The sequence below is a fragment of the Callithrix jacchus genome, chromosome 4, assembly GCF_049354715.1.
Source record: "Callithrix jacchus isolate 240 chromosome 4, calJac240_pri, whole genome shotgun sequence".
NCBI lineage: Eukaryota > Metazoa > Chordata > Mammalia > Primates > Cebidae > Callithrix > Callithrix jacchus.
In genome coordinates, this window is record NC_133505.1 from 81,136,040 (window position 1) to 81,155,008 (window position 18,969).

The 18,969-nt window shown below is 36.1% G+C and overlaps 1 protein-coding gene across 7 annotated transcripts in view; it reads left to right on the top strand.

The window, feature by feature from the left end:
- The window catches only part of MYO6 (myosin VI), a 162,626-nt gene extending 148,229 nt beyond the window's left edge, over positions 1-14,397 (top strand). For 4 of the 7 annotated variants that reach the window (XM_008994687.4, XM_078369588.1, XM_078369589.1 and 1 more), the window contains 5 exons: positions 4,970-5,073; positions 5,809-5,940; positions 9,139-9,165; positions 11,852-12,070; positions 12,598-14,397. In XM_008994687.4, the coding sequence (XP_008992935.1) occupies positions 4,970-5,073; positions 5,809-5,940; positions 9,139-9,165; positions 11,852-12,070; positions 12,598-12,797 (682 nt within the window). In that variant the 3' untranslated portion in view covers positions 12,798-14,397. The remainder of the gene's footprint in view (positions 1-4,969; positions 5,074-5,808; positions 5,941-9,138; positions 9,166-11,851; positions 12,071-12,597) is intronic. The other 3 variants (XM_078369587.1, XM_078369590.1, XM_078369592.1) reach the window with 1 other exon arrangement.
- Positions 14,398-18,969: the final 4,572 nt, after the last annotated feature.

The window sequence follows — 18,969 nt, forward strand, 5'->3', positions numbered from 1 at the left end:
GTGACAAAATGAGTATTTTGCAACTCTCCTTGGGGTGGTACTGCCCCTAATTTGGGAACCACTGTGCCTTATTGAAGAGGAAATAGGGGAAGAGCATGGCTTTTGAGGGGCTCTGCACCATGGCACATGGTTTGAAAACCACTGGTGTAAATTGAGCCACGAGCAAGATCTGGTCCATTACTCTTAAATGGATATTAATCATGAACATGTTAATTCTTAATTTTGAAATTATAAAGATAATTAAAAGTATAAATATATTTTTTTAAACCAGTTTTTCTACTCTTGTTTTCTTTACATGATTGTCTTTATAGCAAGTCTGAATAATCAGCAAATTGCCCCTTTATTTTACTATTTTAGTAACTCCAGAGATGGGGGTGGAGAAACATTTAAATGTGTTGCATTGATATACTTCTTTGGATACTATGCTTTTTAGTAGATACACTTTTGTTTGAGGTAAGAAGAATTAAAAGTTAGTGATATTAAAACCGTATTTTAAGCAATAATCATTTGAATTTAATGTAATTTTAAAAAGTATCAAGATACATTTTACATATATTCTAATACCTTACATACATTGACAAACTATAAAACTGTATGTTATGTAAATTTACCTTCTCTTTCAAAAGAGAAGATAGTGAGAAGATAGCAACAAGAACAAAACATAGTGATTTTCAGCTGCCCTCCTAGAAAAGACTCCAAGAACAGCTTAAAAAGGAAAGGATTTTTTTTGTTGGTTTATTGAATGGTAGTTTAGGGATGTAGAAAAGACAAAGAATATTTGAATAAATGTAAAAGTATAAGTTATTGTTAAGGAATAAAGAGACCTTGCTGATACACAGCTGGCTGGTTTTGAGCAAAGCAATTAAGACCAAAACGCTACATGGAAAATTGCCAGTTATACTGCTTATGGAAAGTATAAATTCTCTAAAACAGATTTTAATCATAAAAATACAGGAAGGACTGATGGCCACACATTCTTTAGCTAGTCTTATATGTAACTGACAATCACTATGTCAAACAATTTTAAGTATGTAGGATGAAATATGCTATTTTTTATTCTCGAGGAAGAAAGCATACTCAGGCCTTTTAAGAAGCACAGGCACCTTATTTATTTCATTTTTAAGCTTAATATTGAAAGAATAATTTTCTTTACTTCAGGAAGAAAGTAACATATTCTCAGACATCATTTTTCATTTAAGCCTGTGTCTTCACTGCTTGCCAGGATGGCTGTTGCCTTTCAAAATGTAAAAGGCTGAGAAAATACATGTTTATTTTCAGGTGTTGTATCTTGATCAACCCTCTTTAAGAGGAAATATCTTTCAGGTAGTAGATGATAAAGGAGAATTTCCTTGTGTGATACCTAAGAAGCAACACGTTTGTTCTTCTTCTTTTTTTTTTTTTTTTAATTTTTTATTGGATTTCAGGTTTTGGGGTACATGAGCAGAGCATGCAAGACAGTTGTGTAGGTACGCACATGGCAGTGTGCTTTGCTTCGCTTCTCCCCTTCACCCACATTTGGCATTTCTCCCCAGGCTATCCCTCCCCACCTCCCCCTCCCACTGGCCCTCCCCTTTTTCCCCCAATAGACCCCAGTGTTTAGTACTCCCCTCTCTGTGTCCATGTGTTCTCATTTTTCATCACCCACCTATGAGTGAGAATATGCGGTGTTTCATTTTCTGTTCTTGTGTCAGTTTGCTGAGGATGATGTTCTCCAGATTCATCCATGTCCCTACAAACGACACAAACTCATCATTTCTGATTGCTGCATAATATTCCATGGTGTATATGTGCCACATTTTTCCAATCCGGTCTATTATCAATGGGCATTTGGGTTGATTCCAGGTCTTTTCTATTGTAAACAGTGCTGCAATGAACATTCGTGTACATGTGTCCTTATAGTAGAACGATTTATAGTCTTTTGGATATATACCCAGTAATGGGATTGCTGGGTCAAATGTAATTTCTATTTCTAAGGCCTTGAGGAATCGCCACACTGTCTTCCACAATGGTTGAACTAATTTACACTCCCACCAACAGTGTAAAAGTGTTCCTTTTTCTCCACATCCTCTCCAGCATCTGTTGTCTCCAGATTTTTTAATGATCGCCATTCTAACTGGCGTGAGATGGTATCTCAATGTGGTTTTGATTTGCATCTCTCTGATGACCAGTGATGATGAGCATTTTTTCATATGTTTGTTGGCCTCATATATGCCTTCTTTCGTAAAGTGTCTGTTCATATCCTTTGCCCACTTTTGAATGGGCTTGTTTTTTTTTTTCCTGTAAATCTGTTTGAGTTCTTTGTAAATTCTGGATATTAGCCCTTTGTCAGATGGGTAAACTGCAAAAATTTTTTCCCATTCTGTTGGTTGCCGATTCACTCTAATGACTGTTTCTTTTACCGTGCAGAAGCTGTGGAGTTTCATTAGGTCCCATTTGTCTATTTTGGCTTTTGTTGCCAATGCTTTTGGTGTTTTGTTCATGAAGTCCTTGCCTACTCCTATGTCCTGGATAGTTTTGCCTAGATTTCCTTCTAGGGTTTTTATCGTGCCAGGTCTTATGTTTAAGTCTTTAATCCATCTGGAGTTAATTTTAGTGTGTCAGGAAGGGGTCCAGTTTCTGCCTTCTGCACATGGCTAGCCAGTTTTCCCAACACCATTTGTTAAACAGGGAATCCTTTCCCCATTGCTTGTTTTTGTCAGGTTTATCAAAGATTGTATAGTTGTAGATATGTTGTGTTGCCTCCGGTGTCTCTGTTTTGTTCCATTGGTCTATATCTCTGTTTTGGTACCAGTACCATGCTGTTTTGATTACTGTAGCCTTGTAGTATAGTTTGAAATCCGGTAGTGTGATGCCCCCCGCTGTGTTCTTTTTGCTTAGAATTGACTTGGCTATGCGGGCTCTCTTTTGGTTCCATATGAAGTTCATGGTGGTTTTTTCCAGTTCTGTGAAGAAAGTCAATGGTAGCTTGATGGGGATAGCGTTGATTCTGTAAATTACTTTGGGCAGTTTAGCCATTTTCACAATATTAATTCTTCCTAACCATGAACATGGAATGTTTCTCCATCTGTTTGTGTCCTCTCTGATTTCGTTGAGCAATGGTTTGTAGTTCTCCTTGAAGAGGTCCCTTACGTTCCTTGTGAGTTGTATTCCAAGGTATTTTATTCTTTTTGTAGCAATTGTGAATGGCAGTTCGTTCTTGATTTGGCTTTCTTTAAGTCTGTTATTCATTATATATCACGAATGCTTGTGATTTTTGCACATTGATTTTATATCCTGAGACTTTGCTGAAGTTGCTTATCAGTTTCAGGAGTTTTTGGGCTGAGGCGATGGGGTCTTCTAGGTATACTATCACGTTTGTTCTTTAATTCTTAGTTATTTTAATATTTGTGTTACCTTCATGTCTTGGGATGTGATGTATTTAAACATTGAGCTTAAAGTCTTACAGATTATTCTGAGTGTCTGCTGTTTGCAAGTGTAATCTTTTGTTGAAAAATAAGTATTATTACAGAAAAGAAATTGTTCCCATATTTTCTGATTAATAATCTCAAATTATATGCATAAAAATAAGTCTTAAAGGCCAGGTGTTGTGGCTCATACCTGTAATCCCAGCACTTTGGGAGGCTGGGGTGGGCGGATCACTTGGAGTTTGAGACCAGCCTGGGTAACATGGTGAGACCCTATCTCTTCAAAAAAATATTAATATTAGCCAGGCTTGGTGGTGTGTGCCTGTAGTCCCAGCTATTTAGGAGGCTGAGGTAGGAGAATTGCTTGAGTCCGGGAGGTGGAGGTTGCAGTGAGCTAAGATTGCATCACTGCACTCCAGCCTGGGTGACAGAGCCAGACCTTTTCTCAAAACAAACCAAACAAACCAACCCGAAAACCAGAAAGCAGACCTTACAGCACTGAGTAGCACTGTTTTTGGAAAAGTTGAATTTACTTCATTTTATTGAGTGCTTTGGATTTTCTATCTTGTCTCTTTCCCTGTATAAATGTTCCTACTAAATGGGGCATGATACAACACTTGTGCCCTTTGAAATCTCCATTACCTCATGAGCTAAAGCCTCTTTAATTTACTAGTTTTCTTATTGCTTATTAAATATGAGGGTGTGGTTTTTGTCTGCTTATAGAACTTTTCTAAGTATTCTTATAGCAGGGAAGCCTAAAAAGAGTTTCCAGATTCCATTTGTTCTTTTAGCCAACTTTGATGACTCTAATGCAGTGGGTTGCAGGTTTGGCTACTTACCTACATCTCTGTAAACATCCAGAGGCCCAGGGATACTCTGAGCCACTGTGTGTGAATGGAGTTTGGCCATCTGTAGCTTTCAGCAGTCTCTCCAGATGATTGCACTGTGCAGCCTAATGACTCATAAACAAACCTTTAATATGCTTTTAGTGATCTTTCAAGTGTGTTAAGGATTTCTTTTTTGATTTTGAGGAATATGTGTCAGTGTATTTTTAAACTTTAAATGTTCTTATATATATATAAGTAAAAACATTGAAACTGAAGCCTGGGGGAAGTTTGTGGAACTAGAATATTAGAATCAAAAGTTTGGATTTAAAATCTAATATGACTATCAACTGCCATGCTGGAAAATTTTAATTTATTTGGCCATCTTCTAGTATGCCATTCTTAATCTCATCTGTCAAAGAAACAAAACTTATGTTTTTCTAGTAGCTGTTTCCAGTTTTCCTTTTTTTTTTTTGGAGATGGAGTTTCTCTCTTGTTACCCAGGCTGGAGTGCAATGGCATGATCTCGGCTTACCGCAACCTCCGCCTCCTGGGTTCAAGCAATTCTGCCTCAGCCTCCCGAGTAGCTGGGACTACAGGCGTGTGCCACCATGCCCAGCTGATTTTTGTATTTTTAGTAGAGACGGGGTTTCACCAACTTACTCATGCTATCTTGCCTCTTTAGTCAATATTTTCTTCATGTTTCTGATTTAAACATGCAAAAATATATAATAATTACAGAGGTCCTGCTGTACAAGCCACCAAAGCAGCTGCTGGTACCAAGAAATATGATCTTAGTAAATGGAAATATGCAGAACTACGTGATACCATCAATACTTCTTGTGGTAAGTGTTTAGAGAAGATCAAAAATAGAAAATGTTCATAGTGATAAGTGATAAATACTAGATTGGGGTGGTGTGTGTGTGTGTGTGTGTGTGTGTGTATGTATGTATATATAATACCTGTATTATCTGAATCTTTTGGTGCATGATGCAAAATAACAAATAGAAATGCAGTGCTTTCTTTTTAAGGCCATTTTTACATCCCACATAGTTATGTTTTTATTTAAATCAAAGTGTTGGAATTCAGAAAATTATGAGTAGGAAAGATGAATTCAGAAAATTATAACTAGAAACGAAAGCATCGCATAATTTCTCACTATATTCTTTTCCTCCATTGAGTATATCTGCATAATTGTAAACATAAAAAATGTCTTGCTTGTAAATCTAGTTTGCACTTTATCATAGTGACTTTTTATTCTGTTGTCAGGACTTGCGGCCTTTGACCAATTGCTTAACGTTTCTGATTCAATTCCTTCTTATATAAAAGACCTGTTTAGTCCAGAGTTCTGTGGAGCAAATGATATAAGTTAGTAATACTGTGTGAGGAAATGATCTGTAAATTTTAACAATAATATTCTAAAATGCTTATCTTTATGAATAATTAGCTTACTTTTGATTTTGTACCATTAATTTAAAAATAAAAAAAAAACTGCTTATGCCACAGAATAATTATATCATTATGTTAGATGATTAAATTAAGATGTCAGTATTTTTTTTTTTTTCTCTACGTAACAATAGATATTGAACTCCTGGCAGCTTGCAGAGAAGAATTTCATAGGAGACTAAAAGTGTATCATGCTTGGAAATCTAAGAACAAAAAGAGAAATACTGAAACAGAGCAACGTGCTCCAAAGTCTGTTACTGATTATGGTAAAAACAAATCTGTACTTTTGAATGTTTTAAAATATATGTATATAAATGCATGTATCTGTACTTAAGATTTTTGGGTAAAACGTCCCATGTAAATTTTCTCCAGCTATAGAACTGTGATCCATTGAACCTAGTAAAACCTTGATGGCCTGTCTTTTTTTGTTTTTGTTTTTTGAGACGGAGTCTTACTCTTTCACACAGGCTGGAGTGCAGTGGCACTATCTTGGCTCATTGCAACCTCTGCCTCCCGGGTTCAGGCGATTCTCCCGGATAGTCTATCTTTTATAGCATTATTTTTATGAGTATGTCTTTAAACTCATACTTGTTAAGATACAGTGGATTTACTTGTTAAAATAATTGAGACAAGAATTTTCTTGTCTATATTGAAGAGGGTGTGCATACATAATTTACACACACACACACACACGATTAAATGTGAACATGTCAGGATTGCCACACATCTTTTACTTTACATTGAAATGAATTTTACATATGAAAATGAGTTGCTAAAAAGGATGATGGTTAGTTTTTATTTTTAAATTTTCTATAATTTTTATTTTTTAAATAAATAGAGATGAGGTCTTGCCATTTTTTCTGGGCTGATCTCAAACTCTTGGGTTCAAGCAATCCTCCTGCCTTGGCCTTCCAAAGTGCTGGGATTACAGGCATGAGCTACTGCTCCCACCCATTTTTCTAGTTTTTAAATTTTAATGTAGTTTAGTTTTTAGAAATAGTTCCCTGAAATACCCAATATTGTTATCTTTTTTATATGTAGGTTTAATTACTTTTCTGTTCCTCCCAGAATAGGGTTGTAGCCTGGAAAAAGAAAGGAATCGATTCATGCATTGTCCATTTCCACTCTAATTCCTTTGTTTCAAAAATAATTTTACTGCAAACATTATTTTATAATACTGCACATATATAAGAATGAGAAATATTACCTTGCTTCATACCAGAGTTTTGCCTAGATCAAGATTTGATTTTTTGACTGGGATCCTGAACATGGATTTTGTTACTTTGTTATGCAACAGGCCAAGGTGTGAAATTGGGAAGTAGAGTAGGACAGATACAACCTAGTAAAAGCATGCATGAGCCTTAACATTAACCGAGAATACCTGTGATATATGAATTGTAATTTCAATCTTTAAAGCAGTAATTGGACTTACTATGTTTAAACTAGCACAATTTATTAGCTTAATTCTGATTAACATCAAGATGATGGCAGATTTAATATTTTGTGTTTTTTGTTTTTTTTTCCTTAGGGGTATAATCCCAACAGTTAATAGTATAGTTTAGCAATGCAGGACCCAAGTTGACATAGAAAATGAGTTCTTGGTTATATTTTGCTTCCGTCACTACCTTCCAAGTAAATAAAAGCAATGTTTAAATAAAGTCAATTAAATGGTGGAATTTTAGTTTCTAAGTTGTTGCAAAGAATAGATTGAGTGAGGGCAATATTATTATTAATAAGCGTTCTGTTAGTGCCAGTGATTGCTCAAGGGGTGGCAGTCATAATATAGGACTGTGGAAGGGCAGTGGGAGATCACTTGTAACCAAGAAGTGGCAGTGAAAGCCACTGTGACACCACTCTCTTCTCCAGTTTAACATTTTTTCCTCTTTGAACACGACAAAGTGATTTCATTAGCTGTTCACTGTCTGTGTACTAAGTTCTGAACACAAATTATGTTTCTTTTATAAAAAATGACAGTGGGCTGTTCTTTTTAGCTGTAGGTGTTATAATTCCTACCTTTAGCTTAACAGACTTTCATTATATTGTATTTCAAAATTAATACATCTGAATGATTGTATTTCTTAAAATGAGAGAGACTCATGTTTTAATATTTGGCAAACAGGTTTTCAATTAATATACGCATATTTATTGTATTTGTGACTCAAACTTTGATACCTAATCATCTAGCTTTACCCAAAAGATGCATATAATACATGGCTCACCTTGCTGGTTCAGCCACTGTTTCTGTTTGTAATATATTATTTGGGAAAACAAAGAGGAGATTAGGAAAATTTCCTAAGGGTTCTATCCAGGTTTATGGACAAATTTAGGAATTTATGTGAATACAACCCCACACATATTTAACCTTCAGATAACTTGATTATGAGTCATTTTCAGGATATATTTTATCAGATGTAACTTCTGCTCTGAAAAAGTATTTGTCTCGCTTTTTTATTTCTCTTTATGTTTTTTTTCCTCATATAAAATTCATCCTGACACAGGAGCATAGCTAAAAGCAAAGGTAAAGAGCACCAGGAAGCTCAATTGAGAAAATTCTAGACTTAGATGATTTTGTAACATGGCATTGCTAAACAACCTTTAAAAGGAAGTGCTTTGTGTCTAATATTTGGAAGGCACAATTCATTAATTTGAGAAAATAAAACAATGACAACTTATGATTAACGGAAATGTAGCTGTATATTGTTGACCTGAAAGTAATACGTTGACAGCTAATGGTGAACTCTTACAGTAATGCGTAAGGAGCCTCAGACCAGACCTCTTCCTGGTGCAGTCCTGGATGAGCATGCTCTCATCTCATTTATTGCAGAGGGAGATTTTTAGAAATAATTTTTTGGGCAGGGGCAAATAACCAAGTATTTATGATCGTTAATTGTTTAAACAATGATGTTGGAAAGTAGTTTTATTTTGTAGTTTCTAAAGTAAAAATGGCATGAGTTTAGGATTTAGACAGTTTAAAGCAAGCAAAACATACTAAGTGTTACCAAAAAGTAGTTACCAAAAAGTAATGCATATTTTCTGATGCATTACTTTTACTCCTGTAATGCATCAGAAAATATAATTTTCTGATGAATTCTCATTTTTTTAATGAAAATTCTACTAATGTATGAAAGGTGCTATCTTGTCTAGTAAGTAATTGTATTAGGTTCTGTTTGGGTATTACTGTGTTCTAAAAATCACAAATGAAGTGTAATTTTTAAATTTTGGTCTTCTTTATATGTGCCTCAATCAGAATTTTCTAAACCTAAATCAGTCAAAATAGTCTTTTAAAAAAAATCAGAAAGCAGCAACTGCTTTTAGGTAATTCTGAGAATATTTGGTTTGTATATAGGTTATTTATTTGTCAGTCACCACCTCAGTTGTTGGGAAGGCTTTATAAATTAGAAAAATTCTCATTTAACAGTTTTGGCATTTTTATCTTTTCTTCAACATAAAATATTTGTTCACAGATTTTGCACCATTTTTGAACAATTCACGTAAGTCAATGGTAACTCATGAGCTAACTGGAAGATGGGTTAAAATACTTTACAAAGTACTAACTTCTATTAAATGTTTTGCTACAATTTTAAGTGGAATTGTAGTGTGTTAAAGTTGTTATATCCATAACTAAGATATATTTTAATTTGAGATGATGCTTTATTTGGATCACTCCAGTATGTATGTGTATTACAAAAAAAGTAATGAAATTAATGTTTTATCAAATTACTTGCATTAAGAAAATGACTAGCATTTTAAACTGAGAGTATATACAATTTTTATTGTAGCAAAACTCTTAGCAGCTGATCTTTTAGAATAAAGACTAACTTTTAGGTGCTGGTTTTTGGTCACTGTATTTTCAAACACTGATGGTGTCTGCATTTCTGTCCAAAGATATTTTAGTTTTGTAGATAATGTGATAGTGTATACAGGTTTAATAATGATACCTCCTAACAGGAAGAAATTATTCTGTTACATTTGTTATAGTTTCCTATGATACCCATTCTTTGATAATTTAAAAGCTTTGTGTTGGCTGGGCGCGGTGGCTCAAGCCTGTAATCCCAGCACTTTGGGAGGCCGAGGCAGGTGGATCACTAGGTCAGGAGATCGAGACCATCCTGGTCAGCAGGGTGAAACCCCGTCTCTACTGAAAATACAAAAAATTGGCTGGGCATGGTGGCGCGTGCCTGTAATCCCAGCTACTCAGGAGGCTGAGGCAGGAGAATTGCCTGAACCCAGGAGGCGGAGGTTGCAGTGAGCCGAGATCGCGCCATTGCACTCCAGCCTGGGTAACAAGAGCGAGACTCTGTCTCAAAAACAAAACAAACGAACAAAAAAATAAATAAAAGCTTTGTGTTACCTTAGTGTACAGTAAATCTCTGGTAGAATTAGTTGAGCAGTAATAATTTGGATATAATGTCACATTCATATGCCAACTGGTTGGACCTGATGTTTTGATGTGCTTGTTACAATTTATAGGTCTGTGTTTGAAGATAACACAATTGAATGTGAAGGAAAGTTATTTATAATGTTAGTTTCAAGCTTTTAATGTCTGTATCTTAGTATTTTTCCAGATAAGTATTCATTTCTAGTCTTCCCCAACAAAATTTCAATTCTCCCATTAGTAAGAAAAGCTATCAAAGACTTTCTGTTCAGTTTCTTAATTTTACCCAATATCTTAACTTACAGGAGACTGTTACTTCAAATTAAAAAGCAGGTTAATTAATGAATGGCTATCAGTATCATGGTAAATTTTCTGTAAACTGGACATTAAATTCTACTTCACTACTTAAGACAAAGGAAAGGTTTTTAAAATTCTTTTCTTAGTTTTGAATTAGTATATTTTCCACAATGTAGGGAGTTTTAAAAACTTACAACACCGAACTGGAAGTAGCTCTGGGGAAACAGGAACGAAAAAGTAGATAAGCACATGTTTGTTAATAGTGATGCAGCTTTTAAAGTCACTAACAAAACCAAGCCTCTCATTCTTTCATAGGCATAATAGCGATTTTCTAACTGCTTTTTGGTTTCTCTGGTTTGCAAAGAAATAAATTCAACTGCTATAAAGCTTTTCCTATTTCTTGGTGTAAAAGTAGAATAAGTATTTTCATCCTTTCAGTGTTTGCAAATTCTTACAAAAGCCATGTGACTATTTTAGACTTCATATTATATGTATATTTTATAATATTTCTTTGACACACTTAGATTTTCATAGTGAGATTCTTAATTGAGCTGCCGTAAATGGTTGGTCCACTTTTGAAGTTCTGTGAGTATAAAACATATTAAACAGGCTAACCAAAATTACGCTGCTAAAGATGTAAAGTCATCGCCCCAGGAAATGTTTACATTTGCAGATAAAATGAAAACCTAATTGTTCAGTAAAGAAAATTGAGCTGGGAATGAAAGATTGAAGTGAATGAAATGCCCAGTACTAGTAGAAAAGCAAGGATTTTTTTTTTTTCTATTGGCAAGGAGAATCAAATGTTATATAGTTTGCATTTACTTCATTTGATTTTATTCCAAGAGAAATCCGATTTCAGAGTAAGTAAATATCTTTAAGGGAAAGTTCATGCTTACTGTTACAGGGTGGGGTTTTTTTTGGTCATAAGGTTGTCTAAATATTGTTAATATCTGTGTTATTGTGGCCATGTAAATCCCAAAATCTGTTGGCAGAAGAAAACATTTTTATATGGCTTCTACTTTTTGTGGAAATAGTGATTAAATTGACAAATGTCTGTGTCCCCCAGATTTTTGAACTTACTGTTTATTCTATCATAAATAATCTAATAAAAATTATTCTGCAAATTTGAACTCTTTGAAGGAAGAATATAAATCTAGTAAATAATAGTAGTTTGTTTTCCTGCCATGTGAGTTTATTTTAGGTTACTGTTACAGTGACGTGGGAATCTGACGGGGGTTTGTGGCTGGTGGTGGTGGTGGGATGTGTGTGTGTGTGCATAGGTATGCGTGTTTGCAATGTCAAGAAACATCTTAATGGAAAGACAATTCTAAGAAGTAACACTGCATTATATTACTTTGTAGGCAATAAATATTTGTATTTTGTTTTAAATTTACTATTAGGGACCTTTCTTCTTTTTAAAATGATTTTGGGGTATATTTTAGGAATAATGGCTCTTTTCTTTTCCCTTGAGCTGCTGGTATAACTTTCCTTGTTCTGTGTAATAGCTCAGCAGAACCCAGCAGCTCAGATTCCTGCCAGGCAGCAGGAGATTGAAATGAACCGACAGCAGCGCTTCTTCCGCATCCCATTCATCCGCCCTGCAGACCAGTACAAAGACCCTCAGAGTAAGAAAAAAGGCTGGTGGTATGCCCATTTTGATGGACCATGGATTGCCCGGCAAATGGAACTACATCCTGACAAGCCACCCATCCTACTTGTGGCTGGTGTGTATGATTCACATGAAAAACAAATTATAAAACCAAAAAAGATTATAAACTCTCTGAAACATTCTAATGTATAATAGAATAATTTATTAATCTTCAAGGTTGAGGGATGGAGACTTGCGGTTAGATTGCATTTCTAGTTCATTGAGGATTAACTCATTTATAATGTGAAATTGCTTGGATTATATTATGTTCTTAGCACATAGAAACTTGTCTGTATCCTGAAAACCTTTCCATTGTGTTTCATCATATCCGTTGATTTGTAATGGCTTGATGAAATGTAGCACTTGTATTAACGCTGATAACTTGTTTGATTAAGAGCAGTGTTTATGAATATTGAAAGCGTCCTTGGTGGGGGATATATTTTGATTGTTTCTGGTGATTTTATTAAGCAGCTTTCCATCCTAGAGAAAAAGTCTTAGAAAATTTTCAAATCTATGAGAATTAATAAGTATTTCAGAAGTACAGTTGGTAACAAATGGTCCTGAAGAAAGAGATGGTAATTTTCTGATATCTCATGGATACAGGTAAGGACGACATGGAGATGTGTGAGCTGAATCTTGAGGAGACTGGCCTGACTCGGAAGCGTGGTGCTGAGATATTGCCAAGACAGTTCGAGGAAATCTGGGAACGCTGTGGAGGCATCCAGTACCTTCAGAATGCGATTGAGAGCAGACAGGCTCGACCCACCTATGCAACAGCCATGCTGCAGAATCTGTTAAAGTAGATGTTGCACACCAGCTTTACAGCTGGGAGCCTTTGCCATGGTACGTAGGTAGGGTGTGTACCCCCAGAGTTAACCATTCCATGATCATGTTAGAGTTACTTCTATAAAGTGAACAGATTTTATTAATCATGGCTTTTGGTTAATTTGTTTAAGGTTAATTATGGTAGCAAATTTGGGACCTAAAAATTATTTTTGTGTATCCCACTGTAACTCCTAAACCTCTCATTATTCTGACTAGTACACTGGGCAGATTCTGATGTTTCTCATCCTTTGCCAGAAGACTGTCTTACATCCATCATAATTGTTCTCTAGGAAAAGAGAACTTTTTTCAAAATTCCAAATACTTTTTAAGGATGGCACAGTACCATATAACTGGAGTGATGAAACATGAGCTTACAATAACTAAGCCACTTAAAATGATCCAGGCTCTGATGTCTTGGTCTGAAAAGCTGTGTACTTTCTTTATAGATATTTTCAGAAATTTGTGGAAATTTCCATTAAAGGTGGAAAATCTATTTGTTTTCCTCCTTTGCAGTGTCTTAGTTTAGTGAAACAGTTCTAAGTCCTAGAATTCTAGAAAGAGCCTTAATGTATTTGATGTAGTCTGTGATAAGAGATACTAACCATGTTCAGCACAGATTTGCTTTTCTTTGCTAGCACAATGTGTGTTGCTGTCAGAATATTCTTTTTCTATTCTGTGGACAAATGAAGGAAATTCAGATTGTTTAAATGCCTAAAAGTTTCTAGATAAGTTTTGTTTCATTTAGAAAAGGTAATAGGTTTTAGGTGGCATAATGGCTTAACTGGATTGAATTCAAATATTCTTTCAGCTTCATCTCAATAGCAATTTTTGTAACAGAATCTTGTCCAGGTTGTTTCATTGATTTACCAAGTGTTCTGCTTCCAACATCTTTCTTTGTAAGAAATTTCTAGTGTCTTTTTTGGCCTTTGAGATTTTGGTAACTGTAGACCTGTTTCATAAGCTTTGTAATTCAGAAGCCCTTGTATTTAGTAAGTGCTTGTTTTACATAACTGATAATTTTAAAATGTTTTCTTTGTGTGCTGTTAGTATTGATTCAAATGTCAGCAGCTTTAAGCTTAATATTTATGACTTTCATATTAGGAATTTAAAGACAAATACATCAAGGAGTTATGCTGACATAATTCTAAGGAGTTTTGTTGTATTTTAGAATAAAATTATAAAGTAAAATTATTCTCTGTACTGCTTTTTTCTCCAGTTTTTAGAAACCCTAACCTTTGAAATAAAATTCCAGTGATTTCTTTTTTCCCTAGAAACATTACCTCAGTTAGGGAAATATTTCCCAGCTGACTAGTGTTTGTGAGCCACAGACACTGTCTTCGGAATGGCTTCTCTCATAATGTCTTAGTATAGAAATATTTATTTATTATGATACATGCAAATGATTGTCTTGTGTTAAATTAAATGGTCGTGTATGTGCTATTAAATGAGAATGTAAATGTGATTTTCTTTTTAAGGCTGTATTACTGCACAGATTCACCCACCCTTGGGTCATTTAGTCCCTGTGATTGGTGACAGAGGTATAGCTACTGAAATAAATGACCTGTTCTCTCTCTTCCATCTCTCGCCTTTAATTGGTGTTTTTATTTGTGTAGGATAGTGAATGGTAAGCTTTGTTTCCTAACCAGTAGTGAGTAAAGTTCTTGAACATAATTTAGTAGCCAAATTGGATTTTAATGACATGTCTCTTTAGTACATTTTTCAGAAATAGTTTTATATATTTTTAAATATATTAATAGGCACTAGATGGAAAATTAAAGAGTTAAACTTACTTAAATGAGAGAACCTAATGTTTTAGGAAATTTGTAAGAAACGTATCACAGCAAAACATTGTTATAAGTCTTTAGTTTTTTACTCTAATAGTTAATACAATTATGGTTAATCTTAAACCATATTGTTTCTAATCATGTCACACTGCTGTCCTAGAACTTACCTATTTACAATAGTCTCCTGAGTTAATTTTGGCCAGCGGGGCGACTGGCCTAATTCAGATAGACTTACAGTAACCTACATACAATAGATGTACATACACACAGATGCCCCGTTGCTGGAGAAACTCAGAACCCTGTCAGTGTTTTAAAGGAAATAGCAGGAGTGATGTTCTCAGTGATGTTCATGCAGCTGCTTTACCGTGTTCACAGTCAAGCTCATACATGCTAGGGTAAAACTGTAGGAGTCAAAAGTAAATTCACTCATATTTTAATCAGTCATTTTAACTGAGATTTAAAATTAGAAGTTTAAACCACTATACTCTATATAAAGATCTTATCTTTTCCTACTCAATACTAGTTCCTTCCATAGCATATGCTTTGCAAAGGCAGCATGCATAAAATATTTAAAATGAGAGGACAGAATGGTTTCACATTTGATTCAATTATAATGTAATTCCTAATTCTGGTAACACAGTTGAGATCTGTATTATGAGTTAGGGGTACTCATTGAGAAAAGGAAGTTTCTCTAATCCACGTATGTTAAGAGAATCCTGAGTTTTCTTAGTTGTAAATTTGGGGAGATGGCACCTTTTCAGAGGAAGTTGAAAATACGAGGAAGAAACAAAATAGTGCATGTAGAAACACAGGGCCACACAAAGGCATTCTGTTGTTAACGCTCATTCTGCTTCTGTAATTGCTTTTCATAGGTCATTGTTGTAAACCGTTTTGTTTTGCAAACAACCAAGGAAAGATCATCTTAAGTGAAAAATCAGTAGTGGTTGTGAAAACTTAGAGAATAGAAGTCCACAGGCAGCCAGGCATGGTGGCTCATGCCTGTAATCACAGCACTTTGGGAGGCAGAGGTGGGTGGATCATGAGATCAGGATTTCAAGTCTAGCTTGGCCACGATGGTGAAACCCTGTCTCTACTAAAAAAATACAAAAATTAGTCAGGCATGGTGGCAGGTGCCTGTAATCCCAGCTACTCTGGAGGCTGAGGCAGGAGAATTACTTGAACCAGGGGAGAGAGGTTGCAGTGAGTTGAGATCGCACCACTGCACTTCAGCCTGGATGACAGTCAGACTCCGTCTGAAAAAAAAAAAAAAAAAAAAAAAAATCCACAGCAAGAATAATGGTATTTGTAGAGCTTTATTAATTGGATATTTTTTAAAAGGCATTTTCATTCAGAGGTTATTACTGTGGTTCTTAGTGGATCCAAATATGTAGATCATTGGCTTCTTTACCTGAAGTAACTGAAGAGTACTTGGATCAGTAGAATAAATATTTATTGAATGAATCAGTCAGCCAATTAATATGATATTAGTGATAGACCTACCTCCTTTTATGGAAGAGGTAACAGATCCAGAGAGGTCAAGGAATTTAGTTCTAGACTGGAAAAGATGTAAAAGCCTTTGTTCCAATCATATGTAACAAAGAACCAAAATAAGCAAACACTTTTTAGTAGCCATTGTGGATTCACAAAGGGTAGCTTCTTCTCTTTCTCTTCATCTGCAACTTCACAAGGTGTGACAGGTTTTCCCTATTCATCATTACCAATGATAACAAGTATTGAGATTTTTTTTTTTTTTTTTGAGACGGAGTTTCTCTCTTGTTACCCAGGCTGGAGTGCAATGGTGCGATCTTGGCTCACGGCAACCTCCGCCTCCTGGGTTCAGGCAATTCTCCTGCCTCAGCCTCCTGAGTAGCTGGGATTTTAAAATTTCTCCCAGAAGATTAACAAGCAGGGAAGGGGAGGGCAGAGGATATCTAAACACGAGAATAAGGACATACTGGAGGCGGTGCAACAATAATGAAAGAGAACAACAGTGGAAGAGACAGGTTGTGTTCCCCTAAAGATTCTGCACCCCTAGTTTGGAAACACTGATACATTTTAGGACACAGAGCACTCCTAGATCTCTACTTGAAGTTTTAGAATGAATAATGTGTAACTTACAGAATCCAAACCTGTGGTTATTAAAACTTGGATCAAGATATGCCCAGTGTATATATTCTTAGCAAATAGGAAAGGCACTGCCACACTGGAGAAGGTCAGCAGTAAATAGACATTCTGTACATAAGCCTTTTTGTACATAAGACACTTTGTACATGAGTAAGATGGAGAGACTGGCAGAGGTAGCGCCTACTGTGCTGGGACCACCTCTTTGAGTATACTTCAGTTCAATTCAAATCAATGTATTCTTTCTCCATTGCTAACCTAACGTGAAACAAGCTTACCTGTCTCAGAAGTTTTTCAAGAGATAATCAAGAAAGATTAATGCACATTCAAAAGGATAATCTTCAATCCTAATTTGCTTTTTGTTTTTCTTTAAATAGATTTAGGGCTGGATGTGGTGGCTTACATCTGTAATCCCAGCACTTTGGGAGGCTGAGAGAGGCGGATCTTGAGGTCAGGAGTTTGAGACCAGCCTGGCCAACATGGTTAAATCCTGTCTCTACTAAAAATAGAAAAAGTTAGTTGGGTGTGGTGGCAGGCAACTGTAATCCCAGATACTCAGGAGGCTGAAACAGGAGAATCCCTTGAACCTGGGAGGTGGAAGTTGCAGTGAGCTGAGATTGCACCACTGCACTCCAGCCTGGGCAACAACAGCAAGTCTCCGTCTCAAAAAAAAAAAAGATTTAGGGGGTACAGTACAAGTGCAGTTTTGTTACATGGCTCTATTGCATAGTGGTAAAACCTCGGCTTTTGTTGTACCTAACACCCAAATAAGTGTACGTTATGCCCATTAGGAACGTTGTTCATCCCTAAACACTTTCTCACCCTCCCACTTTCTGGAGTCTCCAATGTCTGTTATTCCACTCCGTATGTCCATATCTACACATTTAATCCCAATTTGTACCAAGTAGAATCTCATTTTTAAATTACAAAAAGGCTTATTGGTTGGCTGTTTTCTTTTTACTTATGAAAATTCATGTAGTTGCAACTGTCAATTTTTCCTCATTTCATTAAAAGTGTATATGTGATGCTTTCCCTAAAAACTGATGTACTGGAAATACAAATTAATAAATGTTCCCGGTGTAGAATTTTCACTTGCATCTTGTGCTTTTAATACAGTTTCAGGGTGTCATGAACAGGTTGTAATGTTGCACTTATTGCCATGTCTCCAATGGAATAAGTTGGAGAATTCTTTGATCCTGAGGCTTGATCCAGTCGCCAGGGCTGGAAGCAATGTGTTACGTGGATGCAGGAAAAAGCAAGGAACTGAAGGCGATTGAAACTTCTCTAAACATTGGCCCCAAATTCCTATGTGATCTCCAACCAGGATACAGGGAGGACTGTGCATGAGTCACAGCTACTCATTTTGCCTAGATTAGAGACACACCAAATCTTGGCTGCCTCTCTTCAGACCCTTCCTAATCTGTTAGTGAGAAGACACAGGATGTAAAAACTGGGGACCCAAAGAAGGCTCCTCCTCCCTAAGGCCTTGAATATAGCATGCTTCCCTGTGTCAAGAACCTACCATGATCCTGGTGGGTCTTCTGAGCGTAGAAGAAGACTCTGACCATCTCGCCTCATCGGCTCTTCCCTGGCTGGTTGGAAAAGACCAACCCAAAAGATGGGTGATCCAAAGAGTGAGAGACACCACAAAATGGGACCGTCCCCACAGAATATAGGGCTTTTACCTACTTCTCTTTCCCCATCAAAAACTACATTTCCTGTACTAGTTAGAGCACAAGTCTTATAGGGAATATAGGGGGTGAGGAACACATTGTAGAGGAGTGATAGTGGTAGATCCTTTTTACTCCTGATGAAATGTTTTCATGTGCCTTTTGTCAGCCTGTCATGCTGACTATCATTTGTTTTCCCCTGTGAAGTTCAGGGATATGGAAGTGGGTAGCTACACCTCTTGCCACCATTCTTTGCTCTGTGGCACCTTGTCATCATTTTTCACCTTGAAGTCCTTGTCCCACATTATAGATCTTCTCTTTGGTATGCACACACCGAAGTCAGTGTGAGGAAGTAGTCAATGAAGTTATTATAGGATGACATTGTTCATCTGTGGTAGAAGACAGGATTGGGATGGGAATGGTGATACAAGCTAGGTGTTCTGTGAGGGTTTGTAACCCTTCCTCATGGGGCACTACCACTTCCCCCACAAATTGTCTCCATTATTAAGGAACATTTTGCGTGTATGTGTGTGTGTGTGACACGGTCCTGCTCTGTCGACCAGGCTGGAGTGAGT